The 27,050-nt window shown below is 49.2% G+C and overlaps 1 protein-coding gene across 2 annotated transcripts in view; it reads right to left on the bottom strand.

The window, feature by feature from the left end:
• Positions 1-27,050, bottom strand: part of ASTN2 (astrotactin 2) — a 602,317-nt gene that overhangs the window by 415,262 nt on the left and 160,005 nt on the right. For both annotated transcript variants that reach the window (XM_073314892.2, XM_073314893.2), the window contains exon 4: positions 9,601-9,750. In XM_073314892.2, coding sequence (XP_073170993.1) covers positions 9,601-9,750 — 150 coding nt within the window. The remainder of the gene's footprint in view (positions 1-9,600; positions 9,751-27,050) is intronic.

A 27,050-nucleotide genomic window follows, 5' to 3' on the forward strand; every position in this document is an offset into this window, starting at 1 on the left:
TGTTGGACAAACGAAGGAAAAAACAATTATTTTCTCAGTGCTCATTGTGAGGATAAATACAGTAAAGATTGTAAAGTTCTCAGATACGAGGGTATATATGACACCTGGTGTCATCGAAGTACCTTAGCTAGACCATCTCCCCTGCCTGTCTCCAGTGAATGAACTAGGTTCAGGGCTCCTTGTTGTTTAGGCTCAGGTAGTTTCTAAGCTTTAGCACCAAACCAAGTGAACCGAAGCAAAGCCATGCAGTGATAAGAGCCCAACTACCTCCAAGTCCTTCTACCAAACAACCTGGCAGGAAGAGCCTGGTGCCGTGTTACAGGGCTGGAATGGTTGAACAGAACGCTGCAGTTTAACTTCTTTTTTAACCTTGGCCAACAGCAGGCTGCTTTGGCATATATTTAGGGTGCCTTCCAAAGGGGTCAGTCCTCAGAGCAGGAACTGTCTCCTGTCTGACAGAGGTTGTGCCAGGGGACAAGCAGCCAGGGCCAGGCGTGGCCCCCCCTCCCCACCGTCTAGCTCATATGGGACATTTGGAAGCAGGATTCAGGAACCTGCCCTCCAAAACCAGGCTGATTTAGAAATTCCAACCCCTGACTCCACACAAACAGACTGATGAGGCTTCCCCAACGCATTGCACCCTGCAGTACGTCCAGTCCTGCTTTGGTGGGGATGGGAAGCCAAGGGGGGTTAATTACCTGGAGAAGCAGGTACTCGAGGGAAGCAGGCTTGAGAAAGCTGCAATGCTCCTTTCATTTCCTTCTGGGTTTCCAATTTCCCCTCCTAGCCGGTGCACCAGTAACTTCTGGTAAATTATGGTGCAGTAGAGACCTCTAGATGCATTAAGACAACCCTGATCAACAGTAAATTATCTGCTGGGCAGCAGGATCTATTAATCACTTATTTATTTTAAAAAGGAAAGATGCTCATTGAACCTCTTTATTTACCTTTGGCAGTTTAGATAACCACCATATTTCAGTGCTGGCTTTTATCCACCAACAGCTTTATGTTCAGAGGCTGGAATCCCTCAGCTGCCTTAAGCAGCTTTCACTTTGATTTGTTTTTTGTTAGATTGTCAGTTCTCATGCCTTAAAAAACCTTCTGACCCGTTCTGCTGTTTTTAACCATCTGTCCCAATAGAGGGCGCCATACACCCCTATTTGAATATTGTCACCCAATCCAAAAGGCATATTTTCCTGTCTCCCAGTCCTGTGCTCTAACCCCTACGTCACGCTCCTTCCCTGCAGGGGGCATTGAGTTCCACATTTCAGCTGCACTCCAAGTACAATCTGTATCCTCAAATCACCCGCTGTGTTTCCAGGTGAATATGGCATTCTGCATTTCCTGTTTTAAACCACTGTAGAGGAGATGGGTGTGTTCTGTTAACTGCAGCTTCTGTGTTCCACCCCAGAGCAGGCTGCATTTCAGTAGAAGGTGAATCTAAATGGGCGTCATGGGTACCCAGCACTTCCTGGGAACACAGTCCATAGTCGGCAAAGGTGTTGAAAGGTGCCATACAAATGTAAAGTAAAAATGGAGCTGCCTGGAAAAGCAAGAGAAGGGGAATGATCGCACTGGACCATTGATAGCGCGACCACCTACACAGGCAGCCTAAAAAGGTGGAGCTAGGCAAACCCAGCCAGAGGCTGATCCAATTAGGATATTGATTAACAGATGCCCTTCAAATAGACACTATAGACTAATAATCAAACACATTGGAGCTTTACACCTAGATGTAAACATTATATTTTTGTATTGATATTTAAACAATAGTCACAGGGGTCCATCCTACTTACCAACCACTGTCATTGAAAAATGTGACCTAGGAATGTAACCTGATTAACTCCCCCCACATTCCAAGCCTCAGACACCTTTGTCAGCTCCTCATTCATCTCAGCAGTGAGACTCATCTCTGTGGCTGTAACTAGAGTTGTGCAAATAACTGATTTTTTCAGTTTGCTTGCAGTTGGAGGGGGGGGAGATAGTGGACAAAAATTGTTTCAGTTTTACCCCAAACAATTTTTTAAAAAATAACTGATGAACCAAAAAGTTGGGCAGGAGGAATCTGTATGTTGAATGAAACATTTGATTTTGAGCCTGTTGTGTGTTTTGGGTTTTTTTTACATTTTTAAACACACCTGAAGGAAATTTCAAAATGAAAAGCGCTTTTGAATAAAAAAAATTAGAAACATTTCAAAAATGCTGAAATGAAATGTTTCGATTTCTCCCCCCACATAAATTTGGAGTTTTATTTGGCACCCCCTTAACACAATTTGGAAAATTCACAAAATGTTCTGATCGACCAAAGTCTGCATTGTTCTCTGGAAAAAATAACCACAAAAAACCACCACCATGAACTATGCCCAGCTCTAGTTATAACCTGCCATGGATTTGCCTCAGATGACCCCTCAAGACCCAGGCTTTACTCAACTCCCCTTTGTTCTTTCTCCCAACCAACAGTACAAATATTTAGCTTTTACACAACCTCTTCAGTCCACAGCGCTCAAAGCACTTTACAAAAGAAGGTTAAGAGCATTACCTCTGTTTTATAGATGGGGAAACTGTGCAACAGAAAGTTAAATGATTTGCCCAAGGTCACACAGCAGGACAGTAACAGAGCTGGTCATAGCATATAGGTCTCCTATCTCCTAGCACATTGCCCTGTTCATTAGGCCACACGCCCGATGCACAAGAGCCTTCTCTCCTGCAAATACACTACTTAGAACAGCCTCCCTGTAACCTGTCTGTCTAGCCAGCTCCCCACCCACAAACCTCAGCCAAGGGGTCCTTCCCCTATCCCGCCTCCTTCTGTGCCCACACCTCTATCTTCCTCTCTCTCCTACTTATTAACTCTAAATGTGTGACACTTGATAGAAGTGTTTCAGAAGAGAGTTTGTAGGAAAGTGGTATTGTTCAAAATAAAGTTAGATTATACTATACAGGAAAAGACTTTTTTTTTTTTTTTAAGTCAAATGTTCTCAGAGACATATGACCTTCCCCATAGCTGTTAGAAACACTTAGCGAAAAATCAGATACAATGGCAACCATTTAAACGCAGTTAGTGTGGGGAAGCAAAGCCAGGGAGGTTTATTTGCCATTTGTTTTTTCTTGAGTGGGATGGTGGTGGTTTGTTGCTGAATTTTTTACAGCCAGGTGCTCAGAGGTTCTCAGGGAAAAAGGCAGTCCTTCTGCCACTAGCAGTTCCTGCAGAGAGAGAACTCCAGCTGTAGGACTCTGATGAGGTTAAGCATTAATTAAATCAAACTGCGAGAAAATAATTACACACACACATCCGTCAGGCCAAGTTGACACTACCCAGTAACAAAGTTGGATGCAAACTCCATCAGCGAAATTGTCATGCGGCTGTTAAAAGGAAATAAATGCATCCCAAACGGACAATTTCATTTAGGGGAAGAAAAAAAAAATTGGATTGCAAAGGATTAATGAGGCGAAGGGTTTGTGTTGGCAAATGCATGCAAAATGCAAACATAGTGAGTGGTGATATCATCATTTAACCTTAATGTTCAATAGTGTTCCGATCGCTAACGCACCAGAGGAGCAATTAAACGCAAGCCATAAAAACAAAAAACTTCCAAAATGGGAGAGGAGCTGAGAAATGAATAGAAAAAGACATGCCTGGTTGCAGCAGCATCACAGAGCTCCTGGCCAAGGTTTCCACAAACAACTAGGTGCATGAAGTTTTCGGGAGTTCAATTTGAGGTGCCATAAAGGGGTTTGATTTTCCATGGGTGGGTGCTAAGCTCTTTACTGAAAATCAGGCCTCTTAAAGGCGTCTCAAGCTGGGCTCAAGATCACTCATCACTTTTGAAAATCACAGGGGGGATGGGGGCCAGGGAGAGGGGGATTACATTCTGAATAACTAAGGCAGCATGCTACTGAACCTACTAGCATCACTATTGAACCCGAGAGTATGTGCCGTGATGAGAGGGAGGGCTTAGCGTGACTATGCAGCATGGAGATGACCTGGAGGAAATGAAGTCACAGAAGAAGGTGAGAGCACAGGTGATAAGGTCTGCATTTGCTCCTCCCTGGAGGAGAAAAGAAAGCATCCAAGAGAGTTACCCATTGGAGTCAGACAAGAAGGCACTAGGAGACATTCTATACAAAGCCCTTCCCATGAAAGGAGAGTCTCAGAAGAACACTGCTTCCCACCCAAAGATCGCAAAGCACCTCCTTAAAACCCATGAATTAAGCCCCAAAGCACCCTTCTGAGAGAAGCATCGTTCTGCCTTTATGGATGGGACAACCGAGTGAGTTGTCCAAGGTCACAGAGCATCAGTGACCATCGTAATAGAACTCAGTAGCCCCTACTCCCAGCCCCTAATCTCATCTCTGACCATATTTTCCATGCACCTTTCTCCTCTTTTAGCTGTTATGTTCTGCGGACCCCATTTCCGAGTGGATTTTATCCTTCCTGCCGAGGAGAGCTCTCCCTATGGAATGGCTCAGCTTGGTCCCCAAGAATCTTCCACCCTAACGAATGAGACACAGGGAGACAGATGTGGAGGGCACACACAGAGAACAAATCCCACCTATCCACAGTGAACTGAGCCAGCCCCTCAAGGAGTGGAGAGCAAGGGAGAGTCTGAGGACCAACATGGTTTTCTGAACAACCCGTGCTGACATGCTCAGAGGCACAAGTACCAGGCATATTCCTGGGTTCTGCTGGCCTAGAAAGGTCCCCTTTTTAACAGCAGAGAGGTTTATGCCTCTAGCCTGCTGCAACCATCTCAGTGTCACCAGGAAAAATTAAACTCAAGCTCAGGAAGACATCCAGAGGACTGGTTCACCTTTCCTCCCCATCTTTCCCCCGTCACCTGACACCACCTGAGACCAGACTCCCCTCCAAGATATGGGCTTGTGAGGACCTGTTTTGCACTGCTGGGCCAGGCACTGCCTGCTGCTGAAATAAGAAACTCAATATATTTCAGATGTGCACCCAAACGCCCTGAAGGAGACAGACACTTTCAGGAAAGCAAAATACTACGAAAAGCACATCAGGGATGATTTATCGACAAAGCAACTGCGAGCTCCAGTTTCAAATCAGCCTGCTTTTCACAGGCTGGCTTAAGCCAGAGGCAGCAGGACTAATGAGAGAAAAGCCCTACACCAGACTCCTCTAGAGAAGATTGAGTTTGGGGGTAAGGGCGCTGTGACACCGACGGAGCCATCAATTACTGGAGACACAAAACCAAGGTTCTGACCACACGTGGCCATGGCAATTTTTATAGGAGTAGGGCTTTGATTCCGCATGGGTCAGGTCTCTCTCCGTAGAGGATTGTGAAGGTTTCCTGGTGGGAGTGTGAGGAGATGTTACTACGGGAGGTAGCATGAGTGGGTCCTGAACTGGAAAAGCAAAGAGGAAGGGTTCAGTTTGAAAACCCCTGCCAAGGCCAAGATCACAAGCACGTCCCACTCTCCAGTGTCCATCGTGCCCCAGCACGAGCATTCAGAAGGCACATGTCTGGGAAAGAGGGGTGGATGAGGGAACCGAACAGTCCAGCAGAGGATTATTTGTTCCCTTTGAGGGGAGCGCGAATGGAAGAGTCTGGGAGATCTCAAGCCAATGCGAGCATTCAGAAGGCACATGTCTGGGAAAGAGGGGTGGATGAGGGAACCGAACAGTCCAGCAGAGGATTATTTGTTCCCTTTGAGGGGAGCGCGAATGGAAGAGTCTGGGAGATCTCAAGCCAATGCCTGCTGGGCATTTCTCCCATGTTGCTCTAGCAGCCCCAACAGCCGTCAAGTCGCAAGAACGGCCAACTACCAGACCATCTGCGTGGGAGGTTACTAGTTAGGGAGGGCTGCCGGGGTTTTCACTAGGAGTAACGTGGGGAGATTAAGAAAAGGAAGCATTCGGCTGAATACAAGGAACATTTTCCTAAAGGCAAACAGTGTTAGGTTGCTGACATCTCTTCACGAGTCCCAGGTGGTCAGATGGTCATAGGGCAGTGGAGAGCCATTAGAAAGTGGCAGTTTATCCAGGAGATCTGGATTCAGGGACCTCGCTCCTGGGCTAATGGGTGCTGGGAAAGTTTCTCCATCCTAGGGTTCTGAGCAACACTTTAGGTTGGTTGAGGAACACCTCTGGCCACCCAAAGACCAGCACTGGTGGAGAGCATTGCTAGCTTTGCTCAGCTGCTGGGGTGACTAGAAAATGTCTCCCAACCACGGGCTTTAAAGGAGAGAAAAGGTAATGTTTGGTGGAGGGGAGGAATCTCACAGGGCAGCCTGTCTGACCCCAAAGTCATCCACCTTCACCTTTCTCTGAAATACAGAGATGCATATTTGAGTAACCACAGCAGACTAAACCAAATAATCTAAACCAGTTAAAGAGTCAGAATATTTTCTTCACACTAAGTGAATAATTTATGGCCAGAGCTATAATAATAATAACAATAATAATAATAAAAAAGCCCTCTCCAGTCATCTACCACAGGAAAATGTACCCAGAATAAAAGATCACATTTCAGGCTCATAAATAAATGAAAAACAAAACCCACAGTAAACAGAGAGGAAAGCGTTTTTCCCCAGGCTTCCCAACATTGCTGCAGAAACAGCCATGCAGCCGACCCACACTGCTCTAGGCACCCACATGAAAAGCATACCATAGCCACTTAAATCGAAGGAAGGTTCTCTGCGTCAAAGTCATAAAATGACCCCCCCTCTCCCTGCCATCCACCAGCATGGTTCAAACCCTGGAACTTCAGAACCAAGCCACACATTTCAACTATGTGAGTTAACAGACGAAGTCCTTTAGCTGGCAGCACGGGCAGGCTATTATCCTCTGTGCAAACTAGCCACTGGAGGGGGACATAAATACTTTGAGAGTGTTACACTAAGCAGCACAAGCTGAGTTAGGCAGTATGGGAGCTGGAGAGCCACAGGGATTTTTCCATGTCCAGCAGCGTAAGTAAAGAACCCCCTTTACATTCATTACAGCCCAGCCGGTCTCTCCTCCTCTGTAGCGGAATTACAGAGCGGCGGGCACGGTGTGGCAGGAGTGCTGTACTGTGCAGGGTTGATGTATGGCTGGGCAGGAAGCAGAGACACTAGAGAGGTGTGGGAGGGAAGGCTAGAGGAGGAAGTTCGGAGCACTGAGGTCTTAATGGCCAGTAGGAAAGACAGGCCCAGGATCTCTTCGCTGCAGAGTCACCTTCTCCAGAAAGGCTGAAGGCCCCCATGGCGAGGCAAGTGGGTTAATGAAGCGCAAGGACACCATGTGTTCTCTGCATGGTGCCAGAATGCCAGCTGCAAATGAGACCATGCTGCCCATTGCACCCTGCAGAGCCTGAAGGGGAAGCCAGACAGCAAACAACATCCCTGACAGTTCCAGAGTCGCAGCAGGTCTGGCCCGCCGGGACCGGTGCAGAGAATGGCCTGAGGCGAACGGAGTCAGCCCCCACTGGAGTTCTCACCAGGAAAAGTTCTCACTAGACAGACAGCACAATGGTTTTTATTGCTGCACTAACAGAACCTCTCCTTGATAAGCTGAAGGACGGATTGGCACCGACTCACCACGTTCCTACTGCACACCCAGACCCCCTCCTCACTGCAGAGCAGGGTCTGACCCCGGAAGGGGGCCAGCTGTACCTCACACCCTGCTAGCCCACCGACGGCCCCTGCAGGGCAAACTTTCCCACAGACTGACCCCACCCTTCTAGCAGGAAAGAGGTGCCTCGCTCCCAGAAGCTCTGATCTCCTCTGCTCCCAGCACCCACTGGGACACAGAGTGAGCGTGTTACTTCTCCAAGGGTATGTCTATACTGCAATCATGGGGCTGACACAGCCAACCAAACTCTAACTAGCACGGGTACTGAAGTAGGGAAGCCAGGGCAGCACGTGTTTCAGCATGGCCTGTACAAGCCAACCTAGAACTCTGGGTAATTACTTGGGGGGCAGCCTGCTCTGAAGAGCGTATTGCTCCAATACCCAAAGTAGCTAGATTACAGCTAGCTCAGGTACGTCTGCACAAGCTGCAATCACATGCGGTAATTGCAGTACCGGTAGGAGCCAGGAATCCTTTGAAGCACCATGTGAATTGGAGCGGGTTTCTGGGATCTGGAGCCATGAGGTTAAGAACAGAGTGGGCTGAAAACTTCGGACAACTTGTTGGGGTTTTTTTTGGTAGGAAAATGCTGATCCATCTAAACCAAAATTTTTCTGCAGGCCAGGGTCCATTTTGAAGGATTTCTTACATGAAAAAAACCTGAACTTTCAAAACTGTCCTAATGTTTGTTTTTATATTTTCTAAATGAAAACTGACAGTTTTCTGGTTCAAAATGATGTTTGGTTTGGAAATTGTAGCAAATTATATATATTTAAAAACAAAAACATTTAAATGGTTGAAGTTGAAACAAAGTGTTTCAAACTTATTGAAACAAAACATTTCAGTGGACCAGAGCCAAAGTTTTATTCGGATTTTTGGTTTGCAAAAATTTGAGATTTTGACATTTCATTCCAAGTTAGTAAACAGCCAGAAGTTAATGCACGAAGGGCCATGTGACTTCTCTGGGCATTAATGTTCTGCCACTGGGTTATTAGCAGCTGGGCACCAACGTATGTGTGGTAATGTACAAGTCTCACACTGCAGAGTAACCAGGAACCTACATCAGTGCTACACAATACCCACAATGAAGAGCAACATCTCCCCCTGCTGTTGAGTATAACCCTACCCCTTACTGACAAGTTCTAAGAGTAGGATCACAACCAGTCAAAATCTAGAACATTTTGTGCAGGGGTGTGGGGGGCATGACAAACAGTGCCACAAACCAAACCATACTGTCAGGCCATGTTGTATTATGCTTTGAAATCCATATAAACATGCTACATTGTACATGATAATTCTCACACCATTATTCTAAAATAAAACAATCAAAAACTTTCCCCCAGTCTGTCTGAAGCCATCTCCCCAGCTAATCTAGTCCAGTGAAGCTATGTGGCATGTCCCTATTTTTCCCCCTTTATTTCTCTAGGTCAAAGATTGGCAATTGTGCAACACAGAGGAAATCCGAAGATGTGAATTTTGGGTGATCAGAAATCCATTTTGCCCCCAAACAGCAAAAAGATTTGCACAAAATCTGAATTTCATTTACCTACAACTCCTGTTCCTCCACCCAGCTAGGTCCATGGGGATCATAACTTTAAGGACTAACATTATAGGCCTAATCCTGAGAGGGGCTAGGTGCCCTCAGCTTCTGCCAACTTCAAGAGTTGAAAGTGCTCCTTGAGTTGGAAGTGACATTCAGCATCAATCAGGATCAGGCCCAGAATGAATCAGATTTGGGACATGGGCCAACCCCATTCACAAGCACCACCACCCCAACTGCCTGTTACAATCAGATGCACATCCTCTCAGGGCACTGCATCTCCTCCATCAAGCTATGGAGGGACTTTGTGACACCTCTAAGTTTACGTGGTCAAGTGAGCAGAAAGCCTCAGCAGAGCCCTGTGCAGCAAGTCCCGGCTTGCCACAGGCTCGCGCATTGGCCTCTGGGAAGCAACAGCCTCCGTACTCATGACCAGTTCAATGGTACAGGAGAAGGAAGTGTGACATCACTCCGAAGGGGGGTTTCCTACCTCGGGGTCTGCTCCTGCGTTTCCGCTTCCCCATCGACGTGCTGCGCAGGGCCGGCTGGAGCTGGCCGATCTCAATGGGCGTGTTGGTGCGGAAACTCTCCTTGAACTTCTGCATCAGGGACTCCACCGTCTCCTGCGTCGCCTCAGCGGCTACAATGTGGGCAAGGGGGTGAAGGTTAAAAGACGTGTGGACATCGAGAGCTGAGGCGCTTCCTAAACCTTGCTGGCCACTGGGGCACCCGCCCACCCAGAGCCGTGCAGGGCTGAGGCAGTGGGCAGCACTGGCCATTTGGAAAGAAAGGCTCAGATCTGTCAAGTCACCTCACGCCAGACAGGCGAGCAGGGCTTCCCAATGCAGACAAGGGGCATGAGACTGAAACCCTTTCAGTCATTTCAGGCCATTCATTGCACTTCTCAGGCACACACCTGCATTGGGAGCATCCTGCAGCCATATTCCCCAGCAGGGCTGCAAGACACTTCCAATGTGCCTGACTCCAGAGAGTGTGCCTGCTGCAAAGGAACAGCTCATGCCCGTCGGGGCTCAACCAATTCTGCAGGAGGGATGTCATCATGGCCCCACCTTCTACCCACCTATTTTGGGAGCGCCGTTAAGTTCCTGGAGGATAGGTCCATCAATGGCTATTAGCCAGGATGGGCAGGGATGGTGTCCCTAACCTCTGCCAGGGGATCAGCAACAGGCGATGGATCACTTGATGCTTACATGTTCTGTTCATTCCCTCTTAAGCACCTGGCATTGACCACGGTCAGAAGACAGGATACTGGGATAAAGGGACCTTTGGTCTGACCGAGTGTGGCCATTCTTAAGTTTAGTACCAACCTTGTGGAGTCCTGGCATTCCCTTGAGCACAAGGACCAGATTGTACCTATCCCATGACCAGAGGAGCAAGGGGCAGGGAAAGTGTCTTTGTGCTACCCTCCCCATTTGCCCTCACCTAGTGCTGAGCACAATCCTGCCTTATGTTTGTAGGTGTCCTTACACACTTCTATACCATGAACTCTTCTAACACTGGCCATTGATACTACAGCCATAGGAAACCCTGAGTGAGACTGCACTTTCCCGGGCTCAGCCTAGGGAATTTCCAGCTAAACCGAAGATGTGCAAGCTTTTCCAAGAGAACCAGGGCCTAGTTACACATAAAGCCGGGGCTGATTTATGGGTTTGCAAAGCGATGAGAGGTTCACAGCTTCAAGCCAGGTGGAACACAGGGATTTTGCCCATGTTTCACATTGAGGTTCTAGGTTCATTTGAACTGAGGCCTACGAGGTACCAGCACATTCAGATCCCAGCTAGGCATGCTTGTGCAGCAAACCCAAACCCAAAGCTAAGTTCTGTACAGTTTCTACTGGCTCACCAGGAGTAACAATGGCTTCCCAAGCCTAACAGCTGCAGCTACCAGCACCTAACCCCAGCAGAAAATCCCCTCCTTCCAAATTCCATCGGGGAGCAACAGCGGCTGAGCGTAGAAAATGGGGCTCTGCCATGGCACACGCCGAGGGAACATTTCTCCGTATTTAAAGGACCTTTGCCTTTAAACCCACACCGAAGAAGCTGCAATGAAAAGAAATTAGAATTGCTCCATCTAATGCACCAGCAAGCCAGGCCTGCAGAGAAGCGGGCAAGTACGGGAAATAATGCAACCACAAGCATGCTGAATTCCAGTACCAAGCCAGCCTTATGCAGGCCTCTTCAAAGGCTACAGTCACCCAGGTTTGGGCAAGTTGTTTGTTCCCTGATATTTCCTCAAATATAATACTGGCCTCTGCTCCTGCATCCATTTTGAATTTCACATCATCGTCTTGTTATCAGTTCCACAAGCCATCCAAACCCTGGGGTTCTGGCCTGCTTTGGAGTTGGCACAGGTCACCAGCCCTAGGAATAAACTGCCCATAGACCACTCCCATGCAGGACATTTTCCTTGCCCTCTTGTAGACACTTGGGGGGCTCCTTTGCATTAAAGGCTTCACCACCACCCTTGCCATCTGCTGGGCAACTCACTGGGCCATGCACACATCCATAGGGTTGGCTCACCTCACCCAAGCCCCGATTGGCTCACTTTTCAGGCTTTGTTTCGGTCATTCCTAGCGTTGCGTTCTTCCATTCGCTAAGACACGCAATACAGTCTCTATCGTAGTGCCCCTTCTCATGGTCTGGATTTGGACGCTCACTGCCTCTCCCGCGTGGCAAATGGCTGGGCTAATGCCAGGCAGAGGCCCTTCTCCTAGAACAGCTCTGCCAATCAAACGTCATATCCTGACCCGCAGCACCCCGACTCCCTCTTTCACGCCGCCCCCCCCAGCTCTGCCGATCTTTGCCTTTCTGCATCCACGGCCAGCATTGTGTCCATGCTCCTCTCCTAAGCAGAGGCTCCCAGTCGTGCTGCGTTCTGCTGAAGGATGCAGTGGTTTGCCACTGAGGACAAATGTCAGCTGGGGAAGTGGACTGGCAAAACTCATTCGAGCTAGTGCTTTCGAGTTTATACTGCCCGGCCAGGATTAAAAGGCTAATGCATTAACCCGCTGCTCTTTCCCGGCGCGGAGATGCATCAGATATGTATTTTAATTGGAAATACTCTGGCACCTGGGGAGCTTGGGCTCTGTAACAGCCATGGGCCGTGGACTCCAATTCGCTTGCCAGCATGGGGCAGAGTCCATTTTAGCAGGGAACAGGAGGGCCCGTGACAGATCCCATGACAGATCCGTTGAGCCATGCGTGTCTGCACAGGCAACCACAATGTGTTCAAGGAGCAGAGGGCAATTCCCCAGGAAGCAAGAGCTTGTGAGCGGAGGATGTGGGCAGGAGGAAGTGGAGGAAGAGGGAAAGAAGACAGGAAAAAGGGAGGGTCTGGGAGTGAGTGATTGGGAAGGAGATATAGCATCTGGGCACTTTCATTCCAGTCCAGTGTGGCGACAGGTCCCTCTCTCCTGGGCTCGGATGTAACCAGGGGCTGCTCTGCCCTTCCTTTGCTGGCAGTATAATTTCACACTCAGTGGGGTGACAATGCTGTTCCTAATACCATTAGCTGCTGGACATGTTGATGATTCCCTGTTCCTTTGAAGGGGTTTCACCAGAGCCAGAGATAATGCACCTGAATCTTCCGAATACCAACTTCTAAAGAGCTCCCATTCCGGAGCAGGCTTATCAGTGCAGACAGCCACGGCTCCGGGATGGGATGAGACCCGGCAGGCAGGAGCTGCTGTCTCCAAGGGAGGTGGGATTGCCCATCAGCAAGCAGCCCCAGCATTAGAGCTCTGAGACATCAGTCTGGATAGAAAGGATGTGTCTGTTACAGGCCAGTGCTGGGCTGTTAATACAAGCAAGCGGCCACACCAGCACACAAGCCCTTCCCTTGCTTTGACTCCCAAGAACCCTGATGAGGAGCCCCAAGCCAGGCCTGTAGTAACAGGACAACACAGACACGGTGACCCTCCCTCCCCACCAATGTTATCCTATCACAGGGAAACCTGCTTTCATGCCCTCCCTCCCCCAAAGGCAGCGCTCCATCTATGTGGGCCTTCCACCAAGGTTTCCAGCACAGGTCTGTTTAAGCTGTGCTGAAAGGCTCTCTCCTTTGCAAGACCCCCCCATTTGCTCCAGCCGGTGAGGTACCGCAGTGGAAGATGCCCGACATCAGCAAACCCTCGAAGCACCTCCCCTGCGTTCCAGGGGGTGCCCTCACCAGCTGCATGCTCAGTCCTGTCCATCTGAGCAGAGATCTGTATGCACATGGGCTAGCTGCACCATAACTGGACAGCCTCACATCCCTCTCCAGGGCTCTGGAGGCCTTTTCCAACTCCTGTCTGGAAGCTGCAGGACTCTTGCAAGCAGCAGCAGACGAGCTGTGAAGGGTTACCCACACACACACTCACTCAAAGGCAGCGTCCCACTAGCCTGGGAGGAAAGCTCTCAAGTCCTGGATGCACAACAGGCATTGCACCACGGTGCTGCATCAAATACAATTTAAAAGGAGACGGCATCAAGGAGCAACGATGCAATAGGTCAGAGTGGAGATGGCTTCGGGCTCCCCTTTCAAGGGAGCCCTAAGAGGCACTGCTCTGCTGAGGTGTTTGTGAGAGTGTGGGGGAAGGGAGAAGGGACTGTGCCCATTTCCAGGGGCATGGGCCAGGGAGAGGCATTGCAGGCGGGTAACACCCGGTGGGAATACACAGGCCACAGCAAAGTGAAGGGGCAGGATATTATCCTGCTTTCCCAAGTGACTCAGTTCCTTGCTCTGAGTTCTCACCTCCTCTTGCAGCTGCCTGGGGACAGAGACTGTTGCAGCAAGGCCTTCCTGTGAACAGAGGGCAATTTCTTAAAACCTTGGGGCTGTGTAATATGTAACATGTGCGAGTAGCACAGCGATTTTAGGAACTGCGTGGAGAAAGCTTAGTTCCTGGAAGGAGGCCGGGCAAGAGATTAGAGGAGATTTAGATTAGACATGAGAGGGAATCTTCAACTAGCTAAGTATGGTAGAGGTCATGGGCCTTCCATGTCCTTTGTTCAGCTGACAGGCATGATCAGTGAGGCCATGATTGTGCCCCATCTAGGCACTGTACAGGCGCATCAGTCCAGAGGCATCTGTTTGAATGTCTGTCATTGGAGCGGCTGCCGAGCGCAGGGAGGTGTTATCCTCACAGAAGGAAAATCCCAGCTGTCGGCTATTTGCAAAGTGACCCTCCCCCCGCCCCCTCCCCATTCACTCATTTGTCTGGGTCTGGGGGGTTGGAGGGGGAAGAATCCCAGTGCTCAAAGATCCTCTCCACTCTGGTATCTTGCACATTTCAAGTAGCAGGCAGGCAGCCAGGCTCTCCCCCCCAACACACCCCGAGGCACTGCAAGGCAAAGCAATTGCTTGTGTGGGCTCAACAGATGGAGTTTGATCTAAGTAGTGTGGCAGACCAAAAAACAACAACAAAAACCACCCTCTAATTGAGAAGTGAGGGATTGTTGCACTTAATCTGAATAAATCAACCAGGCTCCTTCGCTCGCTGCCAGCAAAGATGAAGGGAGGGCAGATGAGGCTAGCGAGGCCAAGTGGCACGGCAGAGTGGACCAGTGCCAGGATACATGCCCCCGCCCTTTTCCAGGGACACTCACACAGGAGTTTGGGCTCACCCACAACCCCCCTCACAAACTTCACACAGGCTAGTATGTGTGATGGCCACTATCCTGCCTATCACACCTGGGACTCAACTGGGGACCCCCAGAGCAAAAAGCATGAGTCTCCACAGCTTGAGCTAAAGACTCCAGCGAGCTCTGTAACTCTCATGTACCAGGCCCCAGGGGTACACGCCATGCTGACCAGAGGACAACTATTCAGTCAGACGCCATGCACATCACACACACAAGCTAGGAACAGGGCTGTCAATGAGGCAACATCGGTGCAGACATAAAAAGGAGTTAGAGTTATAACAGGGGCCGTGCACGCGTCATCTCCTCTGAACTTAAGAATAAAGGCCTGCTGCAGCACCTCTGTGTTCAGTCCTTGGATCCCATGCAGCTCTGTCTGGGCATTTCAATTCTGACCTGCGTGACCTCCGTTATTCTTGTCCTGCCCATCTCGACAAGACCAGCCCAGTGACGCATCACTCACTATAGTCACAGGCCTCTCCTGACAATTCTCAGTGTTGGCCACATTAGTTTTAGAATTAAAACCACTGCTCACTAAGTCTGCCAGTTCAAGCCCCCCACACCCTCCTCCTGAATTCTTCCATCAGCTCCATTCCATTTCTGGTTTCTGAGGTGAATGGGACCATCCTAGAGACATTATGTAGCATGTACCCCCCCCATGCTCGCTACCCCGATGGTTCACAGGCCTAGCCAAGATGTCGAGCTTGTATCCATCTATAACTCCTGGCAATTTAGACACAACCAAAGGCATCAATGGGAATTACAGACATTTATGACAATCTAGTCCACCTCACTAAAGAATTATGCTGTATTATACCTCTATGCTGTAAACCCAACTCCCAGACAGGTCAAGTCAAGGCCCTACTGTTGAGTCCAGCCTTTCTACACCATCATCTCATCTCCTTTGTTGGCTGCTTCCAGTCTTTAGGGCTGACCTTCCTAAAGGAGGTTAGCAGTTCCTTCTATATACCCATCTCCTCTTCATTCTCCCTCAAGGCTATATTGCAAATGATTTACCCTCCTTCGGGTTACCCCACTCCCACACAGGCCTCATGGGGAACAGTCCACCGCCGTACCCTTTTCTCCAGAGAATGCATTCTACGTTTCCCTCCGCTGGCAGAAGGCTCAGCGAGAAGAAAGGTTATTTGGTGAGGGGGAAAAACAAAAAACAAAAGAAAAATGCTGAAAAAAACGCCCCTGACAGAATGAAACAGCTGGGCCTTGGACAAAAATGCCATGTGACTGAGACAAGAAAGGGGCCAAATTCATCCCCAGTGGAAACTCCAGAGCAGCCAGTAGAGTTCCACCAGGATTTCATTTGACTCAACATGTTTAACAAATTACAACCCATGCACAGGATTAATTTACAACCTTGCAGCCAGCAGAGCACGATAGTTGCACTCCGGGGTGGGGGTGGGGCGATTCCACTTCCCCACGTTACCGGAGCCAAAGGAAAATAGCGGGTTTGCACCGTTCCTGGCTATGCTGCAGCCACCTCCGAATACGGCTGAGTCCATTAACTTGATGGCAGGGACATCGCACACCTGTCACTTATTAATGAAAACATAAATAATCCTTCCAGACTAACGGGAATTCTTTCCGCTAAATCCAGGCCTTCTGCAGATCCTGAGGGTAGAACAAAGAGAAGGGTGCTTTCAAACACACCCCCAGGCTCACACTGAGATGATGCACGCGCACACACCCCTGCCTCTCCAATACACAGATCCAGGGACATGGTCAAAGGCCCAGAACAAGGTTCAAACACCTTCAAAATCCCTTGGACGTGCAGCCGCCATTGGCTGGCTGGCAGGACAGCGGCCGTGAGGCAGGATTTGGAAGGAGCAATATTCCAGGCGCCTTTGCACTCTCTTTGCCTGGATTCTGCTATTGAATCCTCAACAGTGCCGCGATGCCTTACAGTCTTTTGGGGACACAGGGATGTCTCACGCAGTGCATTGTGGGGAACTGTCCTCAGTCATCCACTGAGGGTGCCCAGTGGGGGGGCTCTTTCACTGGCTAGTACGTGCCCCCCCACCCCCCATGGCTGAGCATGGCCCAGCAGTATCTTCAGCTGGCACCCCATTGACAGCTACTCAGAGCCTGGGGTGGTTTGCCCCCTTTCTATGACTCAGCTCTCTGGCCAGGTCACTTATAGTCCCACCCTTGCCAGGGTAAGAGTCAATAAAGGGAGAGTCTAATGACCTTCTCCCTAGACGTGAGCCCCACCTTATCCCCGATAGTCCTTGTCCCCTTGCATCAGGGGGTTTTTACATCCCCTCTCTTGGGGTTATTAGGGAAACCCAGGCCCTCCCTCTATTCTGGGTTCCAGCCCACAGACTCTGTATTAAGCATCCATGGTCTGTGACTGCCATTTCCCTGGGCCACTCCCTACCTTCATCTGCCTCCAGGCCCCCCTTTCACGGAGCGACGCCTTCCAGAGCTTTCTGCCTCGAGATTCTGGCTCCTTCTGCCACTCCCTCCCAGTCTGTGGCTGATGCAGGGTCCCCTCTGGCTCCCTGCAGGCTAGGGCTCCTGCCACTGTCTCCCAAAGTGCCTTTCCCGGGTACCTCTCCTGCTCTGCTGTTCCCTGGGAGCATGTCTCCTTAGGAGCCTCCTCTCTCTGGGAGCACCTTCCCCGAACTGGGTTCTGGTGCAGGTGTTCATTAGCCAATTGGCTGCCACCCAGCCAGGTAGGCAGTTGATTATTTCCAGGTGAGCTGAGATGGGCTCATCCTCCTTAAAGAAGATCCTCAACATACAGGCTGGGCTCCAACTCCCCTATCCCATGACATCCCCCCCTACACTGAACTCCCAAGCAGAGTTAAGTGCATCTCAGGCACTCTGTAAAGTCATTGCATTGGGCCCCCTGGATGCAATGCCCCTGAGTCAATATGAAACTGCCCCAGGACTGCCCCTGAGCTGTTGAGCCACAGACACATGGGGTGGGGGAGGAGGGGGCAGGGATTCAGAAAGTATGTCGGGGGGGGAAGGGTGATGTCTGGAGAGGGAGATCAGAGACATTTTAGACGGAAGATTCCTGTTGAACAGGAGTGAGGGAATCCGTGATGTGCCCTAGACAAAAGGGGAGGAAGTCCCAGTTACCTTAGGGTTGGCAGCGTTCAAACAGCAGAGCTCCTTGTTTCTAACAACTAAGGCCTGTACAGTACACAGAGCAGCGGCCCAGGGGGCAGATCCAGCCTCTGGAGACGCTATTTGGCAGCCTGTCAGAGCCAGGCCAATCCTGGGCCATGGACAGGCCGGCACTCTCCTGCATTCTTACAGTGCACAACTGCTGCATGGCACCAACCACTCTGGGTCTGGCATGAAAGGGAGCAGCCTGAGTTTCAACAAATGAATGAATGGAAGCCACTGGGTAGACACTAAGGACATCCACTGACTTCCTCCGGCCTTGCTTGAAAGGTAATTTTAACTAACAAACTGGGAAATAGGACAGGACTCCTGAGTTCTATGCCTCACTTTTCCACTGATCTGCTACGTCAGCTGGACAAGACGATTTCTCTGTGCCTCAATTTTCAGTGTGTAAAACAGAGCTGTGAATCTTAATAGCTCAAGAGCTGCCAACTCTCGTGGTTTTCTCATGCATTTTGTGATATTTGATGTTTTTCTTAAGGCTGCAGGTCCTGGCATAGTGGGAATCTGTTTTGTTTTTAAAGTAAGATTTTAGCTTCATGGTTGCAGAAAATAGCTTTAAAATGACCCAAGTGAAGTTCCTAGGCTCAGAAACTAGAAGACAAAGGAAAAGACCCAAAATATGTTTTGGGGTTTTTTTTAAACAAAGCTCATGAGTTGCAGGCTAAACCTGTGATTTCTGAGTGCTTGGAGTTAGTGGTGCTGCTTGTAACACTCCAAAAGCCTTGGAGAGAAGGTGCTATAGCATGGCACAGTATCATTAGTAAAGCTGGTCAAAAAATGTCAACTAAGCAGTTTTCGGAAAGTGCTTTGACATAATCAAAATGTTTCCTGGGAATATGCTGAATTCAACTACATTTTTGATAAAAAAAAAAAGTTTGGAAACATTTGAAATCAAAATGGAGTATTTTGTTTTCACTTTCTTGTTTGTTTCTGACTCATATTTATATTTATTTATGCTATTTAATCATTAATGTAATTCACTTGCATGCATTACGTTTACAATCACATATGTACAAGTATATTTAATATCTCTCTCTATATATACACACTGTGTTTAAGGTATATTATATTGTGACATTATTAAAATGTTTCATATTGCTGTCAAGCCAAGAGGGGTTGGGGAGGGGGGAGAAGCGGCTCGGATACACTTAATGAAGCCACACCAGATGCATAAGTATAGTTGGTTTTATTGCTAAAATACAATAAGCTTTTCAGCCTTTACGCGTTACTAAATACGTGCTATTCAGCAACCAACCAACCAACCAAGCATCAATGCTTACGCCCCTTCCTGCTACGGACAGTCCCGGACCCTCCAGCCCTATCCTTGAGGGCTCGTAGCAGACGCTGCTGCAGCATGAGGAATTTCTGGACACCCACAAGGCCAGGGTCCGCAGGTAAGACTGTTTGTCTAAAGCAATTTGCATAGCCGTTTTTTATTATTATTTTTTTAAGGGGGGGAGGTGTATATCCACAAGCAGGCTCTGGCAGGAAACACGACTGTTTTCTATTTTCACACTTAACCTTTTTAGGCCCTCCTTATTTCTTGTCTTGTTTATTTAGTTGAGTGGCTGCAAGCCAGCCCGGCCGGTTAAAAGCCAGTTCGCTACTAGCTCCCCCCAAACCATTCTGTAACAACAGGCCAAGGTAACTTGCGGTCAGCCCCAACAATTGCAAAGGTCATTCTGAAATTTCCAAAACAAAATATTTCAGAATTTCAATTACATGACATATTTCAAGAATTGGACTTTTTGTCCCTGTCAAACTGTCAGGAGTGGCTCACAAGAGAGAGTACCAACCTCGGGACAGACTGTGAAGAAGCAGGGCACAAACCCCAAACAGTTGTGAGTTCTAGGCTTAGATTTCACCAACCAAGTATCAAGTGTGAGTTCCTCAAGCATTGTAACAGCCTTAACATGGAGTGACAGACAGTCTCCTTGGGCACTCCAGTCTATCTTGGCACGCAGGTAAGCTGTCTTTGTGATGGATGGTCCCTTACACCAAAAATAGCAATAATATTCAGGTTACTCCCAGACCCAAAGGACCAGTCATCAGGGGAGAGGGATAGCTCAGTGGTTTGAGCATTGGCCTGCTAAACCCACTGAGCTATCCCCTAATCCTTGAGGGGACCATTTAGGGATTGGGGACAAAAATTGGAGATTAGTCCTGCTTTGAGCAGGGGGTGGGACTACATGACTGCCTGAAGTCTCTTCCAACCCTCATATTCTATGATTTATCCCAGGTCAATTGTACCTTAGATCCTATATCAACACTTGCAACAAAGCTCTGTGCCCTTTAGCTGGGGATCCCTTGCTTATGCTTAGCCATTTTTGCTCCTCTGAGGCCATGTAGCGTTCTTGTCAGGGCTTTTAATCCCTTCCCCAACAGTTCAAGCTGTTGGGACAAGCCCACCTGCACATCTCCTCTCCAGGGATGTGGGGGGAGCAATCAACAAAGTCTTTTGTCCCCCGATGTTCCACAATGGTTTGCCTGATGTCTATGGGCCTTCCTTTGTTGGGCAGGAGATTACCACAGGAGATGTTAACTAGTATTTCACACTTGGTAATGCTTCTCCCTTGACTATGTGGGTTTACAGTTTCAGAGCAAATACTTAAATAAATATACACATTTTTATAATTCTAAATATCTGTTTTAACAATTCTAACAAACAGGGGTGCCAGACTGGTTTCCAGCTATGCATTTGTCAGTGTTCAGTGAGGTTCATAGTTTAAGGCCAGAAGGGACTGGCATGATCATCAAGTCTGACCTCCTGCACATTGCAGGCCACAGAACCTCACCCACCCACTCCTGTAGCAGACCCCTAACCTCTGGCTGAGTTACTGAAATCTTCAAATTGTGATTTAAAGACTACAATTTACAGAGAATCCATCATTTACACTAGTTTAAACCTGCAAGTGGCCCCTGCAGAGGAAGGTGAAAAACCCTCATCTGACCCAGGGGAAAATTTCTTCCAAACCCCAAATCTGCCGATCAGTTAGACCCTGACCATGTGGGCAAGATTCACCAGCCAGACACCTGGCAAAGAATTTTCTGTAGTAACTCAGAGCCCTCCCCATCTAGTGTCTTCCCACCGGCTACTGTATATATTTGCTGCTAGCAGCCACCGATCAGCTACATGCTATTGTAGGCAGTTTCATCCTACCATCCCCATCCATAAACTTATCAAGCTCAGTCTTGAAGCCAGTTGTTTTGGTTTTTTTACCCCATTGCTCCCCTTGGAAGGCTGTTCCAGAACTTCTCTCCTCTAATGGCTAGAAACCTTCATCTAATTTCAAGCCTAAACTTGGCGTAGAGGCCTTGGCATGAGCTGGCACCTGGTCTGCCAGTTTCACAGTTCTGATTTGGGACAAAAACAACATTTTAAATGTTGGAATTTCCCACAGGGTAGAAATTTCTATTTTTGACTAATTATTAGTTATTAATTAGAGGTTGTTTTCTGAAATATCAACCATGTTTGGTATTGGTCCTGAAAGGCTGAATGTGGACTGATTTGCGCAAGCACCCTGCCAAGCAAAGAGCAAGAACTAGAGATCTTACAAACATCCACTAATTAATATGCATAACACTCGGTGCATTCAAGGAAATACATTATCCCCATTTTTTAGAAGGGGAAAATGAAGCACAGATGGGTACCGTCACACAGTAAGCTAGTGGCAGAAAAAAAAACAGAATCCAGGAGCCCCAACCCCCAGTCTCCTTTCTCCAACCACTGGACATCTTTATGTGGCTCCTGTCTTCAGCAAGAAAGTACCAAAATCTCAGCAACGTTCTGGTAACAGTCTCTCACAATTCGCCAGTGCCATTTTCAATTGCTTTCTTGCACACATGGATGGGCAGATTCCAAAGCACGCAATGATGCTGCTGAATGCACAATGCTGCAAAGCAATCATCAAATAAAAAATAATAATAATAAAAAAAAACAAGCAAAACTGACTACGTATTGTAGCAACACATGTGAGAATGATAGCCTTGAGAAGTAGGTATGGTCTCCAGTCACTTCTTAGATCAGCCAATCCTTTGAGATTATAAACAAGGCATGATCGTGGTCTGTATTCCTCTCTCTTCTCCTACACCCAGCACCCCAGCCTGTCTACCTGACTCACATAAAATAACAAAGAGAGAGAGCAAATCCATCCAGCTTGGAGAAATTCTTCAATGCAAATTATATTTTCATTGCCCTCCAGTTCTATTACAACAGCTCCATGGCTCCAATATCTCTTTTAAAAACCTTTTATTGCATTTGGAACTCTTCTTTTTATATTTACCCCCCCTCTCCCTCCCCCCACACACACTTTGTTTGGCGTTATAATAGAAAATGGATGCATCTCATTAAAACATATCTATCTACCTTATTTTCATGGTCAATGTCTTTGTTTGTCTGGGGGGGGGGCGGGAGGGAGAGACCCTTCGTTCAAGATGCTGTCTCCTTTGTGGGAAGCTGAACAAATATATTTTCCTCCTTCATAAATTCATAAGACAGTTGCTTCTCGAGCCCGGTCTCCACCACCCTCATTGTTCTGGGCTAGGTGCCAGCATAGCCCTTATCTAGTACCGGGCAGGAGAAAGGAAAATCTTGATACAATCGCGCTTTTTCAGTAGTTTAACAAATCTGAAAAAGTCTCAGTTGCTTTTTAATACAGCTTGGAGCGGGCGATGGCTTTGCAAAAAGGGAGATGCTCAGAGAGACTGATATCCAACCCCTCCGGTCCGCTCCTGGGCCGGCAGCCTGAGCTGGAACATTTCCACGCACACCCCCGAATCAGGGAAGGGAGTAACGCAGAGAGGAACTCCGCGGCAGTCGGGGAGAAAGCCAACGGATCAGACGGGCTAAGCCATCGGTGACTGGGAAGGACGCTGGCCCTGTTTGTTTGTTTTAAATGGAAGCACTGTCTAGGGCAGCAGTTCTCTAAGAGGGTGTGTGGCCCACACATGGTTCTCTTCAGATGCCCTTAGCAGATTCCACTAACTGGCTCAGGGCAGCAAAATGCTTAGGTCACTCGGACTCAGCAGCAGCCGAGGCATGAAAAGGAGACAGCAGCTTGCTTCTAGCCCCGCACAGCCCCAGCTCCACCCTCCTCTCTCCGCCACTCAGCCCAAGTGCTGCTGTTCCCAGCACCCAGCTCTGAGGCTGGGGGAGTAGCATTGAAAAGGGGGGTGCAACTGGCTTTGCAGCCCCTCAGAGCAGTGCTGAGCATGGTGTGGGGGGAAGGGAGTCTCCCCTCACCCCGGAAAGATGACAGCCATCCCAGACCCATCGTTTTTGATCTGAAACCCACAAAATAGCTGAAGACTGAAACCATAACCCAAATCCCATAATCCTTTGCGGTCCCAAAGGATTGTGGGATATATGGGTCACATAGTGATTTTTTTTCCTTTGCCATTTTGGTGGACTACGGACCAAAAAATGGTTGACAACTACTGGTGTTGGTGACTGGGTACGGGACCTATTCCTGGTTCAGGTACAGACTCGCTGGGTGACCTTGAGCGTCATGTGTGTGGGAGCTCCCCCATGGCCACCTCTGGGCCAGGGGGCACAGCCATGGGTGGGCCACTGCCTACCCACATAGCATCCAAATCGCACCCCGAGCCCGCTCCCCAGCAGGAGCGGCGGTAGGAGCAGGACAAGCCCCCGCACCCCGATCCCATTTCCCTGGCAGGAGCACAGAGGGGGATAAGGGGGGAAAGGAGACTGCAGGCAGAAGGGGTGGGATGGGACTCTCACTTGCCCAGGGTCCCACAAAACCGTAATCTTCCTGTGTGGCGGGGAGGCGACCTTCCTGTCTTTGCCTGCCCATCCATTTTTCCTATACCAGCTATGCCATGGCTCTGGGCACTCTTCAGAGGATCTGGGTGCGTAGGGCCAGGCATTTAGCCAAGGGGTGGAGGGAGGGTTTGAAGCAGAATGTGGGCAGTGCTCACTCTGTACTGGGTACCCAAGTAATACGGGTGGCCCAGGGCTCAACTGGGCAATCAGCTGTTTGGGACTTCCCAGACCTCAGCGCTAGACGATGCTGTCATCTCCAGCAGTTCTCCCCCACTGCTCTACAGTCACTCAGGGCACCAAGCACCTGTGGCCTGCTGGGATGATACATCAGGCCTCACCCATGCTTGAAATGATGGGAAAGCTTCAGAAATAGGAGGAGCAGAGTTGGTCTTATTTATTTAAGAGGGGAGGGTGGCCCACTGGTTAGGGCACTAACCTGGGACTCAGACGCAGGATCAGTTTCCAGCTCTGCTACAGACTTTCCTATGTGACTTTGGCCAAATCACTTGGGCTCTCTGTGCCGCAGTTCTCCTTCTGTACATGAGGGGTCATAGCACTGCCCTACCCCACAGCGGTGTTGTGAGAAGTACACAGAAGATTGAGAGATGCTCAGATACTAGGGTGAATGGATAAGTGCCTTTTAGTCAGATTTGGATGCAACTTTTGAACTCTGCATCTAAGTGCTGCAGGCGACGAATGCAAGGCAAGTAGGAGGCGGAATTTTTTCCCCCCCACATTATGGCCAATACGTTCAGAAGCTGGAGCAGGAGCACGTAGTCCTTCGACGCTCACCGTCCGGAGCTCTGCAGCAGGCAAGGCCCAGCGAATTTTCAGGGCTGGGCTTTGGCTGCAGGCAAGTTCCTTGAGCGGGATTGTGGAAGCAGCCACGCGCAGTTCCTAGGTGCTGTGGACTGGCTGGGAATGCCCACTGAGACTGGTTCAGTGGATCCGGTGCAAGTCTCCATGTGGACACACCCAGTGGCCAATCTACACTGAAGCTGGTAGGTGTAGTTTCCAGCCTGAGCAGACATACCCGTGCTAGCTCTGATCAAGATATCATGCTAAAAATAGATGTACAGCTGCAGCAGCATGAGCAGCAGGATGGACTAGCCACTGTGAGCACAATCCTCTGGCCCCCCTGAGTACAATCTCACCTGAGACCCTCGGCATGTACTTGGGCCGCTGTGGCCACCTGTGTATTTTTAACGCGTTAGCTCAGTCCAAGCTAGTGCAGGCATCTACTCAGGCTGGAAATTACACCTTCTATCTCCAGTGCAAACATACCTTTACATGGGTTTGAACTTGCTGATAGGGGTTTAGCTTGTACCTAAATTACAGCTAAACCAACGTACACCAGGTATAAATCAACATTTAACTTCAATCAGTGCAAACCCTTATATCTCATCTCTTCCCCAAGCAGTTTCAGCAGAGTGCAAAGGGACAACATCTGCTATCTCCAGCTCTAAACCAGGGCAGCTCAGCTCTGAGGGCTAGAGTCTGATTCAGGGAGCAGTTCTGAGTAGGAATAGCCCAACTAACCCAGGTCCGGTCCAGAGGATCCAGTGCTGAATAGCAAAGCCCAGTTGCCCAGAGACCAGTCCTGAACAGCAAAACCTGGCTCCATGAGCCACGCCTGGAGAGTTTGGTTCTGGATGGCAAAGCCTGGCTCCCCAGTTCTCTTTACCTATTTTATCCCTTCCATATTTCCACCCCGCATGTGAAGCTCCATCCTCCTCCCCCCCATGAAGCCCCCAACCCCAGCTGGGGCAGGCAGTAGAAACAATCAGAAGCCATTCTCACTCCAGCTGCCAATCTTACAGCCAAGCATGTCCCAGGAGACGTAGGCACAGGTGACCACAAGAGACCAATTTCCAGACTATTGCAGGGCGGGGGGGAGAGTGCGGGGGAGAAGGAAGCATAGCAGCAGCTGGGGAGTGTCGAAGGAAAGTCTGAAGAGCCGCCCGTCCCTTGGTTGCCAAGCGCCCTGACCCGTCTTCATCCTGTCTCCAGTCACGGCGCTCAGCTAATTGCCTCCACTCATGTGTGCAAACTAACGGTTTACTGGAAAATGCCACGGAATGTTAATTTCATTTGGAACAGGGTAATTGCAAAGCACTTCCCTTTTTCCTTTTTTTTTCCCTTTCATTGTAAGGAATGAATAAAGTATTGTATTAATAGCACCATTCGCAATTACAGCCACAATCACAGCCCCACCGATCGGCAACTGCCATTATTTCCCCCCCGCGCACGCTTTCAGTGCGTTCCTCCCCCTTCCTTTCTCTCATCGTGGTAATTAAGATAATGCTGTACAATTATAAACACGTAGTGAAAGATCAAACACTTGAGAGTTTTGTCCAGCATCCCTTGTCTCACACCTATGCACTGTGAACACCATTGAAAGCAAGCAGTCAATTAGCTTCTTTGGCCATGGTGTCAGGACCTAGCCAGGACTCCCTGGAAGATGCTGCTGTATCCCCGGTCTGGAATGCTCCTTGGCCCAGCCCCTCCCGTGTCCTGCAGTGAGGAAACTCCCCCCACACGGCACTGTGATGAGGAAGCTCCCTTGCCCTCCCCGACCAGCATCCACAGGGCACTCGGTCACCCTGCCCTTCCCTCCCACCACTGGCACCCATGGGGCACTGAGGCGAGGAAGCTCACCCCTTAGCTGGCATCCTCACTAGCACTAGGAGGGCACTCTCATGAGGACGCTCACAGCATCCATCCCCTTGGCTGGTACGGCCATGAGGAAGCCCACACAAATCTTGTTAGAGCACCTTTTAGCATGCGCAGCCAGCGAGCAGGAGCAGAGAGCCGGGATGGCTAACGGGTCCTTCCCTCTGCAGCTGCCAGCGCTCCTCAAGTTATAAAATAATTGAAAAGTTAAATAAAAACACTCTGGAGGAAGCTTCCCGATTTGCCGCTAATGAGCACGTGTCAAAATCCCAGCCTAATGTTCCATGGAGAGGGGAGAGAGAGATCAATAATCTCCAAGTGAGAACAGAGGAGCTGCCTCCGCCCCACCCCTCCTGGGTAGCCAGCAAAAGCCAGCAAAGGTTATTAATGACAGCGCTTGAAACGGAGAACGGAACATCTTCATGAAACGCGAGCGGGGAATGAGGGCCCCTAGGCCTTGTGGAGCCAGGGAGAAAAATCCCACCTCTGCCCCTGCAGAACGCGCTCTTGATCCTCTAGGGCATGAGGTGGCCGGCACTAGAGACTTTCAGCATCCTCGGGAGGTGAAGGAACGTGCACTTCCCATTGACCAATGCTGGAAAGGGTTGGGCCGGCCATATCAGAGCCTGCTCTGTGCCAGAGCAGAATCTCTCCAAGGGAAACAACCATCCTTCCTAGAGCTTATCCAGACCT

This window comes from Lepidochelys kempii, chromosome 16 (assembly GCF_965140285.1).
Source record: "Lepidochelys kempii isolate rLepKem1 chromosome 16, rLepKem1.hap1, whole genome shotgun sequence".
Taxonomy (NCBI): domain Eukaryota; kingdom Metazoa; phylum Chordata; order Testudines; family Cheloniidae; genus Lepidochelys; species Lepidochelys kempii.